The following is a 17,025-nucleotide window of genomic DNA, read 5'->3' as shown; positions in this document are numbered from 1 at the left end:
GCCACGAGCCTCTGTCAGGATAGCTTGAACTTTCTTTCGATGACAGCGGCAAACGATGGGTAGATGTGCCGTTATCAAGGAGCTCACCGCACGAGTCACATCACTCTGTGGCTTAGCAACAACGCTTGGAAACACGGATGAAATGCACTGGGTGGGCTTGCCGAAGTTTTCTACAGCTGGTACTTTCGCAGTAATTGGAGAAAAAAAATAAAGAGACACCTGTGTGTATTGAGCTCAGGCATTGGGTGTTTTGAACTGAGATTTGCCCGGTCCTATGTGCAAGTCGGCTCTGGGGCGGTTGTATCGAACTCCTGCGGTGGGGAGAACGAACCTGAAATGGTGTAGAAAGGAGCAGTAGCTTGCCAATGTTTCTGTTTCGTCTACACAATCTTAGCAACACCTAAGGCGAAAAACAAAATCTTTGATCGCTACACACTACGAAGCACATCACAATATTACTTTTTCTTAGCATTTTTTTACACTATCGCTCGCTAAGAAACTTCGTGCAATTACTCGAACACAAGAGATTTCAGTAGGTTCTCCATGCCATCCATGGCGTGCGCGATCGCCTCCATTGAGCTCGCGTACGAAATGCGCATGCCGAACTCGTCGCCGAATTCTGAGCCCGGCACCACGGCGATGTGCGAATCCTGCAGCAGGTATGCGCAGAAGTCGTCGACGCTTGTGAGTGCCACGCTCTTGTCAGCAGTGAGTGCCTTTTTACCCTTAAAGTACGACGACAGATCCAAGAACACGTAGAACGCCGACGTAGGGTACGCGAAGCGCACGTTCGGCATGGCTGTCAATCGCTTAACAATGTAGCGGCGTTTGGTGTCCAAGTTCTTCATCACCTCCGTGATGCGACGCTCTCCCTTTTCCATGCACTCCAACTCGTACTTAAGCGCCTCCACGGCCGCCACCTGCCCTACAGTGTTCGGACACGACGTCAATTGCGCCTGCAGCAATGTGCATGGGTCGATAAAGTACTTGGGTGCGGCAAGGAAACCGACACGCAGGCCAGTCATGGCGTGCGCCTTCGAGAATCCGTTCACAAGAAGTGTGCGCTCATACATACCTGGTAGTGTGGCGAAGCTCACGTGCTTACGCTCTGGCACACCCTCATCCTGATACAATAGCTGCTCGTAGATCTCATCCGAGACGACTATCACGTGGCTAAACTGTGGCTTACGCAGTACGGCGGCGATGCGCTCGAGGTGTTCGGGGCTGTGAAGCGTACCCGAAGGGTTACTTGGGTTGCACAAGATGATAGCTTTGGCATCCGGGTGCGCCGTCAGCGTCTTCTCCAGCTCCTCCGGGTTAATTAGATAGTTCTCCTCGAGCGTTGTACGTAGAGGGATGGGCTCCGCGTACACGAGCTTGACGATCTCCGGGTAGTTGAGCCAGTATGGCGTCGGGATGATGACCTTCTGGCCCGGACGGCACACCGTGTACAGCGCCTGGTACACAGACTGTTGTGCGCCGTTCGACACCAGCACCTCTGTGGCCGGGTCGTACTTAACTCCCTTGGCCTTGTCCAGGTACGTCGAGATGAGGTCGCGCAGCTCCACCAGACCTTTCATGTGCGCATACTTGATGTTGCCTTCGATCATTGCCTTGGCTCCGGCGGCTAAGACGCGCTCGTTCGGGTTGTAGTCGGGTTCACCAACACATAGTGACCACACCTGCTTCCCTTCGGCCTCCATTTGCTTGGTCTGGCCGTGGATCAGCACGGTCTTAGCGACTGTCACCTTCTGGAACATCGGGTTCAGCGGGTACTTGTCGGCCATGGTGATGTTGGTACCGGTCTCAACACGACCAGTCTTGCGCGACAGTTCTGCCGCCGTCACGGCCTCTACGCTCTGTGAGGTTGCGTAGGAGCCCAGAATGCGTACAAACGCGCAGATCTCACTGAGTCTGCGCATGGCTGCCGCCAGGTTAGCGTCTGTAAGATGGCCCTGCACGTCTACGTAAAAGAGGTACTTATATCTGCGGGCGTCCACGGCCTTCTCGCCACTCTGCTGTGGCTCCTGACCATCCCATGGACGACTCTCGATCTTGGTCAGGTCCAGGTCGTGCTGTGAGAAGACCGTGAGCGCACGGGTCAGCATTCTCTTAGCTGTACTGTCCTTAAAGCCAAAAACAAGCGACGTCTTGAAGTCCACACCGGCAGTTCTCTCGTCCAGCGCCAGGTCCTCTTTCTTTGACAGCAAAAGGAAACGCGTGTACGAAGTGAAATCCGCCTCTTGCTCAGGTGTGAAAGACTCTTGAAGGTCATATTCGCCCACGATGTGCAGGCTATATTTGAGCAGCAGGTCGTAGTTGATGTGGATGCTACCGAGTGAGGACGACTCAATGGGGAGTATCGCGAAATCCATTTTCTCGTTCTTGACGGCGGCGCACGCGTCCTCGACGCGCTTGTAGGCGACCGCAGACGCCGAGTTGTCAACGAAATGGCGTGCGGCACGCTCGGCCTCGCCGCCTTCGTATGCTATCTTGAGTTCTGCTCCCATTGCGTCTCGTTGAAGTAGGAAATGTTAAGGATGTTGACGTTGGAGGTGCTTGTTGCGAACGCCGCCAAATCGGAAGTTTTAGTTTGATCTGTGGAAGGACACCGTATATTGAGAAGTGAGGCTCTTTTTCTAACCTTCTTACCTGCGCTCTCGCGCTTCCAACAGTGTTCTTCACCATCCGCAGGAGTGGCGGCCGAACCCGGTTACGGGACCGCGGTTACACCGGTGTAGCCTCATGCACAATTCTAACAGGAAGTGAGTGCGTTCGTTCTCCATGCTGCTAGTCGCCACGCGGTCACCGTGGCTCCCTGCACTAGCACTTCACCAAGCGTGACAGCAGCTTCGTCTCCCATCAGAGCGGTAGCCTATCGGGTACGCGCTGTTGCTGCCGACCAAGTGTGTGTTTGGTCGCAGTGAGGCACTTTTATGTGAAGGAAAACCCAGGTGGGTTTTATCAAAGAGCCCAAATGTCTAAATTAGCAACAGGAATTTTTGGCAATAGTAAAAAATAAACTCAATACTACGTAGTACTTGTAAAGAAGGCTACCACTCATCATAATCATCAGCATTAGACAATACCGGTTGCAGTCCAGCTTGGTATCCAAGGTGTTGCCAATGTGATCTGATGGCTAAAGAAGTGCATCAAAGATGAAGAATGGAAGGTGCCAATGAATGTTGGAAGCTCTGGTTGAGAGTTAGCACACAAATCTAAATAGTCTTCATTTTAATTAATGAGAGTGGCTACTGCGCCCATCTGAGGAGGTCTCTTCTTTGTCATGCCCTATTCCTCGTGTGTCATGCTCTGCGTACGCTATACGAACGACGGCGTATACAGTATACTGCAAGGACAGAACGAGTAGCTCCCCCTCATTTGGACAAAAAGAGCAAAGCGGCAAGTATGGAGCGCCGGCCGCGTCCAGCACAAAAGCGCCGACAGTACGCTGCTCCGAGTGAAGATGATAGCGACAACGGTGACAGCGACGCCGAGTGGACACTGCCATCCGGGGACTTGAGTGTACAGTCGTCGCAAACCTCGAGCCAGTTCGAGACACAGAGCGCTTAAGAGGAGGCCTCCAGTGGAGAGACATCTTGTGCCTTAGCCCCCCAGCTACTTCAGATGCAGTTTGACTCGTGGGAGTCATTCCATGCTTACCTCAACGAGTATATGGCGCAGACATACCAGGTTCGCATCGCTAAGAAATTGTTTAGTTGACAACTAGCCTAATTACTACTGTATGTGTACCAGATCTTTCGAATTTGTACTAACAACAAGGTCCAGGAGCGCAACCGCAAGATTCAGAAGCAAAATACTTTAGCTCCTCTAATCCCAGAGGAGTGGATCTGGTACAACAAGACCCTTGTTTGCACCCACGCGGGCAAGTACAAACCGCGGGGTAAAGGCAAGCGGCCACGTCGGGAAATACGATCGACTGAGCGCGGTGCACAGGTATGTAGTCATTTATATTTGGGCACAGTTGGGCTAAATACTATCGAGTTGGGCACAGATGGGTGAATTCCCATCGAGTCGGGTTCAGATGGGACACCTGCAACTGGATGTGCTGTAATGCCTTTCGTAATACTGACAAAATATGTGTTCTTCCTTCAGATAAACGCTTGTGTCCGTGTCGTCAATGGTAGCACAAACGACCCTGTGTTCGCGTTATGCGTCACTACTGCCAAACTGTAGCATAACCGTCCCCTGACTCGTTCCAACTACGAGCACTACTCGTCGGTCCAAACGGCACTTGCTCCTTCCATGGTGAAGACGGTTGATGTTTTGCGCAAGGCGAAGGCAAGGAAGAAAAATATTCTGCAGTTTGTCCTTGAAAATTCAGACTGTAACATGAAAATTCGCGACGTCCACAACCTCATTCAGCGCCTAAAGGATCAAGAGCGTGAAGGAACGACGAGCAAACAGAGACTGAAGACGTGGATGCAAGAATTTGGGGATGAGCCTGGTAATGTGGGTCGCGTCTTTGTGGAGATGTTGCTGCAAAGGGGCAACTTAGCGACAATACTATGAGCACGTTGCTGACAAAACTGCTCGGTCCAAATCCGATGATTAGAGTGGCAAGTCCAGGCTCAATACGTGTGCCTGTTAACGGCGAAATTTGGACCGACGATGATGCTTTGCCCGCTCTGTTTTTCGGTGCATCCACGGAGCAAGTGTTGGTTCCAGTCAGCTGTAACCTGAACCACTGGTGTGTTATCATGATTGACCTCGAAAAGCGCAGAATCTACTTCTACGATCCGATGGAGTCGACGTACAAGGTTGGAGTCCGTTCAGCTGCAGAACACATCAAAAATTTGCTTCGGGTGCAAGGATTCGAAGGGTGTCGCGTCCAAAGCTATGGGAGCCATCTCGGAGTCCAAGCAGATAACTACAATTGTGGTATCTATGTTCTAGTCGCCTGCGAGGTGTTTGCAGGTGCACAGTCGCCGGGACTAATCGACAAGAAGACGCTGCAGTATCTGCGCTACAGATACCTTAGCTTGTGCATTTCAATACATTACATTTTTGACCAAACCAGTAGTAAAATGCGAATGAAAATGCGCTTGTGAGATGTTTCACCCGTAGCTTGCTGTCAGTCCAAGACAGACATAGCCGTATAAGAGTCCGGTTAATCCCGTATAGGAGTCCGGTTAATCGCAGCAACCCGTATAGTTGCGTGACACGCATCAAAATATTACATTACTGGCTCTTTCGGTAGATGGGCACAAATGGTCGTATGTGGGAGTCGGATGGTGTCGGATGGTGTCGGATGGGAACCAATGCCTCGTCACATTTTCCCCCAGATGGGCACAGTAACACGTGCCTTAATTACCGTAGCGTCGTAGTCATAAGCGTCGTTTACTTCTAAGGGTCAGACTACCAAAAACCAATCAATAAGCGGTATTTCTGGCAGGTGGTTTTGTTTCTTACATTTGGGGTGACAGGTAATTTTAGAGTCAGTTAGGATAAAACAACGCTTCATTGTCAGAAAAGCACCAGCAAACAGAGCCATGGGCCGCCCTCGTATAAATGGGCAAGGCAAGAAGCGAAAGTCGTATCAACGCACAGCGGTGGAGTATTCACACAAGAGGGATGTTCTAAATTACAATGAAGAAGGTCAAAGTCTTGATGAAACGATTGCACACTTCTACGGTGAGCTGACCGATGCTGCAGTACGAGCTAAAAAGAAGCAGATCAACAAGTGGGCCAAACAGTCCGCTGATATCCGTGCTGCGTGTGAGTCGGGCCGCGGCAGGCACCAAAATTTACGTAGTCTTGGTGATGCAACTGTGCTCTCCAAGGCGGCCGAAGCGTCGATCGTCCTTTGGCTCAACTCCCTACGAAAGGATGGCGCACCTGTGTCGCGACTCATGTTGCAGCTAGAGGCAAAAGAGACTGCTTCTGACATCGGGCTTGGGGATAAATTTGCTGCCTCACCGACGTGGATAAAACTTTTTCTAAAACGGCACAAACTTTCACCTCGTGCACGTACGAGGCAGGTGCAAACGACACCGGAGGACGCTCTAGAAGCGGCTAGATCGCTCCGGACATTGGTGCTGCAGACAATAACCGACAGACAGTGTGTACAAGTATACAACGCAGATCAAACGGGTACGGTACATTTTTTTAAAAGTTACTATTATTTTGTTTTGCTGAGGAACATGCACTGTAGCCGTGAATTATGAGTACTTGCCAAAACAGACTATAGACCAGCGTGGTGCTAAGACCGTATGGGTGAGGTGTGGTAATAAGGAGAAGGCTCGAGCTACTGTCATGCTCTTAGCAGACTGGGAAGGTAATAAGTTGGATACTTTTCTAGTATTTAAATGCCTACCTTCTACAATAACGACCAAACGCGTCGAGAATGACGCTCTGCGCCATGGATTTAGTCCAACAATGTGGAATCGTGAAATTAGTCCATTACAAAAACGACTTAGCTGCCAAATTTACGGAAACAAATGCGCGTGGTGGAATTCAGCGTTGTCTGTCAGATTTCTACATTTTTTTTTGCTGAGCGAGCGAATCTGGATGAAAACATTTTACTAATCTGGGATGACTTTAGCGGGCATTGGACCGATGAAGTCGAGGAATACGCGGCATCGATTAACGTTGTCCTTCTCAAAGTCCCACCGAGATACACTTATGTCTGCCAACCGGCAGACATATCATGGAATAAGTCTTTTAAAGCTAGGCTACGCACATTGTGGGTTTGCCGCTCACGAAACCAGCTTGTAGAGTATCGCACTGCAGAAGAACGACGCCAGCACAAGCGAGAAGAGCTTCATTCGTTGATTGCACGAGCTCGCAAAGATTTGACCCAAGAACGGGCCGATGACGAAATCAAACGACTTCAAGATTTGCACACAGAAGACCCGTTCAAATTAAAGCCACCTAATCGAGCTGACATCACTGAGTGGGTTTCGGCGTGTTGGACAAATCTTTCAAAGGAGACAATTGTAAGCGGGTTTGATAAGATTGGCATCATTAGCGACACGCGCACAGTAGCGGATCTGACGGATATCGAGATTGCATACATTGACAGTAGTATTGTCGAAGAGCTGGAGAATTGCAATCTTGCCGACGGCCATGTCGATTCGGACGATGACATTGAATCTGACGATGATCTAAACAGCAATGTCGAATAATTACATTGCACGTATTATCCTCCCAACGTTTCGTAAAACCATGATTTGCTCACATCTGTCTGTGCTTGCGATGTGAAAATCTTGCTATTGAAGTGACGCCTAGGACTACGACGATACGGTAATACTTTCTTGGTTAGGAATGAAATCAACGTTCGATCACCGGAATTCGGTGAAAGACCCACGGGGTATTTGATCCACAAAAAGAGCTTATCTGCGACCAATCAAGTGATTGGTCGCTATAGCCGGGACGTTCCTGATACTGAAGCAAGTGCTCGGCTTTGTTACTGGCGAGTGACACCGCTGCCGACGTCACTCGGCTTCGCTCAATGAAACTTGCAATACAGCACAGCGCAATACACATGTACAAGTGGAAAGACCCTCTGAGATTTCTTCCATTTAAGTTGGGAAGCGAATGCAAGACGCGTACGACGAAGAAACTTAGTTTTTTACGCGTACATCGTTAGACTTGGGCCGGTAGTCCTGAATCTTAGATCGACACATACGCTAATGCGTTCCATTCTATTCTTATGTTCATCATGAAATTGCAGCCTTTCATTCTAACAAAACGAACAAACAAATGCTGGCTGCTTGTTATTAGCTCAGCAGCAATCTATTCAAACGTCAGCGCGCTCAGTGACTGCTCCAGTCCGTCCAGAGCGTGCTCGATCGTCTCCATTGAGCTAGCGTACGAGATACGCAGACCGTTCTTCACGCCGAACGCCGAGCCCGGAACCAAGGCCACGTAGTAGTGGCGCAACAGGTACTCACAAAAATCGTCCGCGTCCTTCACTACCTCGCTCTTATCCGCCGTCACGCCTTGCTTGCCCTCGAAATACGACGCCAGATCCAGGAACACGTAGAACGCTGAAGTAGGGTACGCGAATTCCAGCTGCGGGATCGCCTGCAGACGCTTTACGATGTACTTGCGCTTCCCGTCCATGATCGCCAGCGTCTCCGTCATACGCTCCTTGTTCTGCGACACACACTCCATCTCGAATTTCATCGCCTCCACGGCAGCGGCCTGGCCCACCGAACTCGCACACGACGTCAGCTGACCTTGCAGCTTCGTGCACATCTGGACGAAGTACTTGGGTGCAGCCAGGTACCCGATACGCAGACCCGGCATCGCGTGCGACTTCGAGAATCCGTTCACCGTTAGCGTGCGCTCGTACATGCCCGGTAGTGTCGCGAAGCTCTGGTGCTCACGCTTCGCCTCACCCTCGTCCTGGTACACCAACTGCTCGTAGATCTCATCGGCGACCACCAGGATGTGACGGAACTGAGGCTTACGTAAAACCGCAGCGATGCTCTCCAGCTGCGCCGGCGAGTGCACCGTGCCAGCAGGGTTACTCGGGTTGCACAGCATCATCGACTTAATGCGCGGGTTGGCCACTAGCGCCTTCTCCAGCTCCACCGGGTCGATCAAGTAGTTCTCCGACAGCTTCGTCTGCAAAATCACAGGCTCGCCGCCTGTCAGCTTCACCATCTCCGGGTAGCTCACCCAGTACGGCGCTGGGATCAAAACTTGCTCGCCCGGCTTCGTGATCGTCAGCAGAGCCTGGTACACTGTCTGCTTCGCGCCGTTCGACACCAGAATCTCCGTCAACGGATCGTATTTTAGACCCTTGCACGTCTCCAGATACTGCGCTATCAACGTACGCAGCTCGGCCGTGCCCTTCACGTCCGTGTACTTCACCTTACCCTGTTCCATGGCAGTCATACCAGCCTGCAGCACGCGCTCGGCGGGGGCGAAGTCGGGCTCGCCCACACACAGCGACCACACCTGCTTGCCCTCGGCCTCCAGCTGCTTCGCCATTCCATGGATCACCACCGTCTTGGACGCCGCAATCTTGCCCAGCAGCGGGTTCTGCGGGTACTTCTCAGTCATCGGAGCCTCCTCACGAACAGTAGACGTGGCGACAGGCTTGTTGCCGAGTTTGTGCGTGACTTCGGCCAATGATTCACGGAACTTCTGGATCTGCTGCTCGGAGTTGGGGTTGAACTTGTAGAGACCCTGGAACAGGTCGAAGCTGTCCTTGCACGTGTCTTCCACAAGTCGAACGAGATTCTTGAACCCACGAGTGTCGATAGGCGTGTTCTTTACGCCCTGTACACTAAGAATTCGACCGGTCAAGTGCGTCAAGAACTGGCTGCTCGCAGCGTATTCGTCGTGCGACTCGCACGTCATTTCCAGCATTCGACACTGCTCCGTCTCGAAAACGCGCAGGAAATTGTCCATCACGTGGTTGTGCTCTCCCGAGAGGATCCGCACCTTCTCATGCATCATCGGTAGGCCTCTCCACGAGTATTTGCCACTTTCGGGGCCAAACATCGGGTGCGTACACAAGATACTTGCACTCTGAGGAAGGTCTCGGAGCATAATCTGCTTCGGGTGGGTCTTCACAGACAGCACGTCCACAATCACAAGCTTTTCCAGAAACTGCTTGGGGATCTTGCTCAATACACTCTCAAACGACAAGATACTGACACCCAGTAGAAGAACGTCCAGGCCGTCGAAGAATTGCTCGAGCTGCGTCGTTGACGAGTAGTATTTGCATCCGAGCTCCGTTGCAACAGCAGAGTAGTCCGTCCTGGAGGTGGCCCGCACCTCGTGGGTCTTGGCCATCGTCTTGGCCAGGAACTGGCCAAAGTTGCCGAAGCCATAGATTCCGATATTCAAGCGCTCGGCCATGGGCTGCTGCGATGTGATAGCCGGTGAAGCCGTGACCGGATTGGCCTGGTACGCGCCGACGGCTTCCAGCGTCTTACGCACCTCGCCCAGTAACTTTCCTTTGGTCGGGTACGATCCCAGCACGCGCACAAACTTGCAGAACTCGCGTAAGTGACGCAGAGCATTGATGACGTTCTCGTCTGTCTGGTGGCCGATGAGATCCACGTAGAACAGGTAGCTGTATTTCCTGCGGACGCTCTCGGCCGACAGTGAAAAGTCCTCGGACTGTACTGTATCTTGGTATTGCTGCTCGGCCGTGTGTCCCCATGGTCTACTCTCAATCTTAGACATGTCAATGTCTCGTAGCGAGAAGGCAGACAACGCCTTGTACAGCTGACCCTTCTCGTTGCTGTTCATGAAGGAGAAGACGAGCGACGTCTTAAACTCCGTGTCCGCCTTAGCGTCCAGGCCCTTTTTACTCAGCAGCAGGAAGCGGGTGAAGTTGCCTGCGTCGTCCTCAACATTGCGTTGCAGCACTTGGAGACCGTAGTATTCGGCGGCTAGGTCGCTGGCCACGGCGGCGGTGTCCTTCCACTGGTTGTCTGCCAGCATCTTGGCGCTACCGGCCGTGTCATATTCAGCGCGCGGCTTGGCGCCCATAGATGCGATGGTGTGGGCGCACTGAGCCAATGCCTGTGGGTGGCTGATGACCGTCTTGATGTCGCTCTTCTTCACGCCTGGTAGCGCCAGTAGCGAGTGCTCCACACGCAGGTCGTACTCGCCCACAATGTGCAGTCCGAACTTGAGCAGCAGATCGTAGTTGGCGTGGATACTACCGCCTAGTGAGTTCTCGATGGGCAACATGCCAAAGTCTGCTTCCTCGCGCTCTACGGCCAGGAAGGCCTCTTCGAAGGACGGATACCCCACAGCCACGACGTTGGTTGACGAGCCTAGCAGCTGGCGCGTCGCCTTCTCCGAGTAGGCGCCAGGCATGCCTTGATACGCGACCTTGACCTCACCCTTCACCATGGTTGAGGGTTTGTGAGTAAATTAATGAATGAAGACGGACGCTGTCTTGGGTGCAAAATGAACGAAGCTTCTTGTGGTTAGCGAGTTGGACAGGGCCCTCTCAAATTCGATGCTGACTTTGCAGCTTACCTTCTTGGTAGCTAAAAACAAACGTCAGCGAGTGTACCAGTAGTTAATTTTTGGTGAAGAGCTATTAATAGATATTGACTTATTATTGACAGCAGTAAAAAACAGTAGTTGCAGCATTTGCTCATTGTAGGAAAGAACACTCCAAGAAAACTTGCATCGTGTAACACGATTCGTGTTATGCCAGATACAGCTTGCATGATGAACGTGGATATTGAACGATGTTGAAGTGCAAATACATGTACTGGTAAGCCAAGTGAACACGTACTCAGCCCATGTCTCTAGCACGAGCTTTGACACTCTTTCGTCTTGCCGGCCCGAAAAATTCTGTTCATTTACTCGATCTCTGTGGGTCAACTCCTCAAATTGTGCCCCACCCTGCTATAAAGCCCCCTGAGGTATTAAATGGAGTACCCCTGGGGCACTATTACTCAACCACGAGTCATGATCAAGTGAACATAATTCGCCACTCAAAAGCTTAGGTTCCACATTTTGGCGGTTTCTCGGTTATGGGAGCCGCTTCGCCATCATTAGTGGAGACTTTTAAAAGCTAAAAGCTCCACTACCAAACCTTGCAGAAGCCGCAGCGATGCCTCTCTACGCAGCGGTCTCGCCGACGTTTGCCACGCAGGAGGGTTCGCTGGACGAGCTGGTGAACTCGACGTTCTATGCTGAGTCCATGATCAAAGGCACTGGAACGGGCGTCACCAAGCACGCGACGACCCTCGGCCGCTTCGAAAAGGTCTTCGTCTTCATGGTAGACCCCAATTCTTCGCGCGGAGCTTCGCTCTACAGCTTCTTCATTGCATGTGCAGCCTTCACCAGTTGCTTTATCCTATTCCTGCAAACGCTGGACGGTCCGAACCACCACAGCTCCGAGCCTGAGTACCCGAAACTTCCCAACGAGAGCGGCTACTATGACGCAGATCTGGTATTTACCATCATTTTCACCCCGGAACTACTCGTTCGCCTCGTCATCTGGCCATCCTTGTGGCGCGAACATGAATACCTCACCGAGCGACGTCTGAAGCCATTTCTGCGTGACTTTTTCAACTGGTTCGATGTCGCTGCCATCGTCCCATTCTACACCGACCTCATATTCGGTAAGGAGAAGAGCTTCGTCATCATGCGGCTATGTCGACTGCTTCGAATCTTCAAACTGGCCCGCAATCACTCCGGAACATACATTCTGCTGCGAGCTATCCGCGCCAGTGTCGCCCCCATTTCCGTGGCTCTGATTTTCTTCACGGAAATTGTGCTCTTCTTCTCTGTTGTCATGTACATGGTGGATCCGAGTTACGACCGCAATAAACCAGGCTTCTCGGATCTACTAACCACGGGCTACTTTGTAGTGGTCACTGTGGCCACCATCGGATACGGAGACATCACTCCGACGAAAGGCAACGTGGCAAGCCGCTGTTTCGCTGTCATGATTATCATGTCTGGTACGCTCTTCTTGTCCATGCCTCTCGCTATTATCGGAACAGAGTTCGATCGCGCTTGGAAGCAGCACGCAGAGAGTGTCAAGAAGTTCCAGCAACTTCAAGCAGGAACCCACGTAGCTACCCCCGTTAACATCGATCTAGCAGCCGCCACAGGGGACAATCGGGCTCACCAGAAACACGAAATCCTCGTCAAGTACAATGCACCCAATAGACTTTACTTACGACTAGCAGCGCTTACGGGCGAGGCGTCTCTCATCACGCAGGCACTTGTGACCGAAGCTACGTCCCAGGAGTTCAATTTAGGTCACCTCCGTGACATTACTGGTGATCTGAAGCAAACCACTGAGTTGTGTTTCCTCAAGTGTGAGGAACTGGCGGTAATGGTCCGTGATATGATCGTGGCTGAGTCTCAGGAGGTCGCTGCGCCACCCACATGGCGAGAATGGGCATGCACTACCATTCTGGAGCCAGAGTCCTCATTCCTGGCTCGTGCGATCTCCCGATGGGTCAAGTTCTGCCTCATATTCAGTATGATCATCGTCGTGTTCCAAACCATGCCAGATCTACAGACGTATGGCGAACAGACATACTTATGCGAGCGCAGGGTTCAGCGTTACTGTGAGAATGTGCTGGATATCAGTAGCGATGGCAATGATCCTGGCTGTTTTTCCGTTGATAATTCCAGCGCTAGACTTCGCTTTGGTTGCTCGGAGACCGAGAAACTCGAAGATTCAACTTGCTACGGATATCCAGGAAACTTTGGCAGTAGCACAGTGGATGACAGACTCTCGTGTGACGGATCAGATAAGGTGCTTCTGTACACTCTGAACCTGAACAAGTCTTCGTACCGAGACCAGATTGATCGCATTTTACCTTTTCGACAAGATAACAACCTCATCAAACAGGATAGACGTCTGAGCGTGTGCAAAAAGTGGGAATGCGACAACCTGCACGTGACATTCTTTGAGTTTGGCAATGGCTATGTGGCGATGGAGTACATTTTCACTCTCACGTACCTGTTCGAGTTCGCGGCCGCTCTGTTCGTGTGTGAAAGCTACCGTACCTATTTCAAAAACCCTCTCGTGTTCATCGAGATGGCGTCTTTCTTTCCATTCTTCGTGTTTGAAGGTCGTCGCTTCTTCGGCGGCGTCACGCCCATATACGTCATTCCTCCAGCCTCTCAAGAATTCCTTACCTTCCTGCGTCTGCTTCGCTTGTCCCGTATCTTCAAAATCCAACAGAGTATTCCTGTTACAAAGGTGCTATGGGAATCGATTTCGAAGACGTCCGCAAGACTTACGATCCCGTACTTTATGCTTATGGTCGTGACTACCATTCTGTCTTTCATCATGTTCGAGCTTGAGAAGGGTCAGGAGTGTTTCTACGGCCAAGAATGTATCATTGGAGAGCACAACATGACGTTCCCGGCTGAACTTGAGGGTTCGTTGCCTGGTAAACGCTTTCTTGTGAATTTCAAAGGGGAAATCTCGAGCTTCGACGACTTCTTTTCAGCTTTCTGGTTTGTTATCGTAACTTTGGCAACTGTCGGCTACGGTGACATGGAGCCTGTGACGAGCTCGGGAAAACTTGTGGCTGTTGTCGCTATGATTTTCGGAGCCTGCTACACGGCCATGCCTCTTACTTTGGTCGGATCTCAATTTAACAAGAGTTATCTCGAGTATAAGCGACGTGAGGCGCTTCTGAGAACTAAACAGGAGGTTGGCAAGCCTTATGTCGTGCAACCAGGCGAACTTCAGCGGTGGGAAAACTTTGCGCGCAACGAATCCTTCAGTCAGATGCTGCAATTATTACGTGATCGCCTCGAACCTTTGCTGGATTCAATTGAAAAGAGCGAGGTTGACATCATCGACGATGACCACAAAACTGATATATCTAATATTTCCACAGAGTTAAAGCGCGTCGTCTTTGTCGAGCGGGTACGTTGTCACGTGTTTCACACTCCTCTTCATGAACTGATTGGTCTGCTTAAACCGTGTTCGAATTGCGCAGCTACAAGTTATGCGAGTAAGCGTGATAGTAAATTATCTGCGCAAAGAAGGCATTCGCTTAGCTGAGCAGCAAGTCACGGCCTTACAGAGTGTAGTTAGCTGAAATGCGGTGTCACTTGTTACAGTAGTCGCTACGCAGAGCGATTTGAATGCGCTTATACTTCGTAAAATAGACGCGTAGGTAGCAAATCGATACGCTTCTCCGCCTTCACCTTGACACGTTGACCAAGCCATGCTAAGTTTTCTTTTTTTTTTCTTTAAAATGATTTTACAAATTAAAATTATGCTTTGCAGCGATTTTGTACTGGGTATATTATTTATAACAGGTGGTAGAATACAATAAACCTTTCTACTGTATTAGAGAGGTTGTGCAAGACATGTGAAAAATAACAGCTTACACAATCAGATTAGACATGTGGATTTATAACTGTAGCGGTGTGCAGCTGTCATTTTTCAGTTTTGAACCGTGGCCAATTCGATGGACAGCAGCGACAGCGACAGCAGTGACGAGGAGGATTTTGCGCTCCTCACCCTTCATATTCGCAGAGGCAACAAATGTCGAGCCGACAGGCTCAATTTCGAACAACCCGCATCCGCTTCCGTTTGGAAGACGATTTTCGTTTCAAAAAGGACGACATAATAGCTCTAGTCAGACATTTCAAGCTACCAGACCATTTCCTGACACCACAACGGTATCAAGTCTCAGCTCTAGAAGTTTTGTGCATTTTCCTTCGGCGGATGGCGTATCCAGCACGCCTCGAAGACCTCGAAGATCTATTTGGTCGCGATTCTACCGCTATTTCATCGATTTCGAATGGAGTGCTCGAATTTCTCTACCGCTCGCTCGCGCATCTCTTTCTGTTCGACACTCGCCGCCTTACGAACGATATACTGTCTAACTATGCCAGAGCTATCTTCGACAAGTAAGCATCGCTAAGAACATGTGTTGGTTTTATAGATGGCACGGTCCGAGGAATGTGTCGCCCGAAGAAAACTCAGAAGTACGTGTCCAGCGGTCGCAAGGTAAGTAGCGTGTACCAGTCAATGTACATTAGCGCGGAGCAGTAAATGCATGTAGCAACATTCTAATTTTGTCGTTAATACTTAGAGAAAACATGCACTCAAGTACCAATCGGTAGTTGCTCCTGATGGCATTATCATCCATCTCAGTGGGCCCTTTCTCGGCACTCGCCACGACTCATTTATACTGCAGCAAAGCCAGCTACTAGAGGCTGCATCTCCGTATCTTACTATTGACAGCAAGCACTACGTCTTCTACGGTGATCCAGCATACGGGCAACAAGACCATGTTGCTGCACCCTTTAAAGGTGTATCGCTGAGCAACGACCAACAAGAGTTCAACAAGAGAATGAGCAAGGTTCGTGTATGTGTGAAGTGGGGCTTCAGCAAAGTGGCACGCTACTGGGCGTTCTTGGACTACGCCCAGAACCAGAAGCTTCGCTGGGTAAAATGTATGTCATGGGGCACTGCTAGCAAACGTACATACTTGCTTATATGGATGTCAAACCTCAACGTTGTTTTGTCTTCCACCTCCTAGCGTACGTGAGTACTTATACAGCTAACAAAAAATCAATTTTGTTCTTACTTCTTTGCGTTAGTGATCGTCTCCATCCATCATACGCATCTGCGCCGTCATCACTTCCATCAGCTTATCGTTACGCTCGCAATCTAACTTCAGTCGATGCTCTTCAAGTGCAAGACGGCGTGCTTCTAATTTTAGGTGCTGTTTGTTTTGATCAGATCGACTGCTCTGCATGGCAGTCTTCGTATCTAGATAGTTCGCTATTAGCTCAGCGCTGGTTCGTTTTGCACGCTTGAACACTGGGCTCGCTCTTCGAGTCGCTCAAGCGGGATCGATGCAACCCTGACATGGCGTCTCGAACTACTTCTGCAGCAGCGGCTTCGCGCCGCTCTGCTTCTCGCTTTTCTCTATCCGTTTTTGTCCGCCTTCACTTGTATATATGCGTCATACTGAGCATCGCAAGTCAAAAAGATAAGAATATTCTTACAGCACATACAACATAAACGTACCAGTGATGCAATGTCCGTCAGGAGCTGCTCTCGCTCGGTGAAGTCTTCAGTCGTACCTAAGGATCAAAGTGACTCCATCTCATCTCGGCGAAAGGCATCCAGCAAGGCATTGAATCGGCGGTGGCATGCCTTTCCATCAGATGTGCATGTCGATAAAACTTCTTTTACGCCACTAGCTACGTGATCCCACGCAGTAAGCGTTTCTCCGTGTCCAGCAGCCCAAGGTGTGTACTTCACGATCTCTTTGAGGAGGAGAATGTCACTGGAGGGTAGGAAGCGAAAGACTTTTTTCCGCTTCGACTTGCCTCCGATAGTCTCCGTACACTCTGCATGATCCGTCGCATGGGCGTCACTGTCTTGACCTGGCATCGCGTTTTTCGAACTGATCATAGCCAGTTGTTTACGGTTACCCGATGTCACTGTGAGCACGGTTCTAACATGCTTTTCCTTCTAGTCAAATCGTAGTGGACACCTATCCACAGCCGTGGAAGGTTTCACAGCAGTCTCGTTTCAACTGCGCAAGGGTCTATTATACACTCCTGGAC

The 17,025-nt window shown here is 50.6% G+C and overlaps 3 protein-coding genes across 3 annotated transcripts; 1 reads left to right on the top strand and 2 right to left on the bottom strand.

Moving 5' to 3' along the window:
- Nucleotides 1-509: 509 nt before the first annotated feature.
- On the bottom strand, nt 510-2,510 carry PITG_01195 (aspartate aminotransferase, putative; the record flags this gene model as incomplete). Its single annotated transcript, XM_002907825.1, has 1 exon — nt 510-2,510. The coding sequence occupies one exon, from the start codon at nt 2,508-2,510 to the stop codon at nt 510-512; it is 2,001 nt and encodes a 666-aa protein (XP_002907871.1).
- Nucleotides 2,511-7,726: 5,216 nt separating this feature from the next.
- PITG_01193 (aspartate aminotransferase, putative) lies at nt 7,727-10,850 on the bottom strand (the record flags this gene model as incomplete). Its single annotated transcript, XM_002907824.1, has 2 exons — nt 7,727-8,595; nt 8,650-10,850. The coding sequence occupies 2 exons, from the start codon at nt 10,846-10,848 to the stop codon at nt 7,759-7,761; spliced, it is 3,036 nt and encodes a 1,011-aa protein (XP_002907870.1).
- Nucleotides 10,851-11,563: 713 nt separating this feature from the next.
- On the top strand, nt 11,564-14,891 carry PITG_01192 (Voltage-gated Ion Channel (VIC) Superfamily; the record flags this gene model as incomplete). Its single annotated transcript, XM_002907823.1, has 2 exons — nt 11,564-14,356; nt 14,886-14,891. The coding sequence occupies 2 exons, from the start codon at nt 11,564-11,566 to the stop codon at nt 14,889-14,891; spliced, it is 2,799 nt and encodes a 932-aa protein (XP_002907869.1).
- Between the last annotated feature and the right edge of the window lie 2,134 nt (nt 14,892-17,025).

Source organism: Phytophthora infestans, genomic scaffold, assembly GCF_000142945.1.
Source record: "Phytophthora infestans T30-4 supercont1.2 genomic scaffold, whole genome shotgun sequence".
In the NCBI taxonomy this organism is placed as follows: domain Eukaryota; phylum Oomycota; class Peronosporomycetes; order Peronosporales; family Peronosporaceae; genus Phytophthora; species Phytophthora infestans.
The sequence above is the reverse complement of the archived record's forward strand: the minus strand, read 5'-3'. Positions and strand labels throughout refer to the sequence as shown.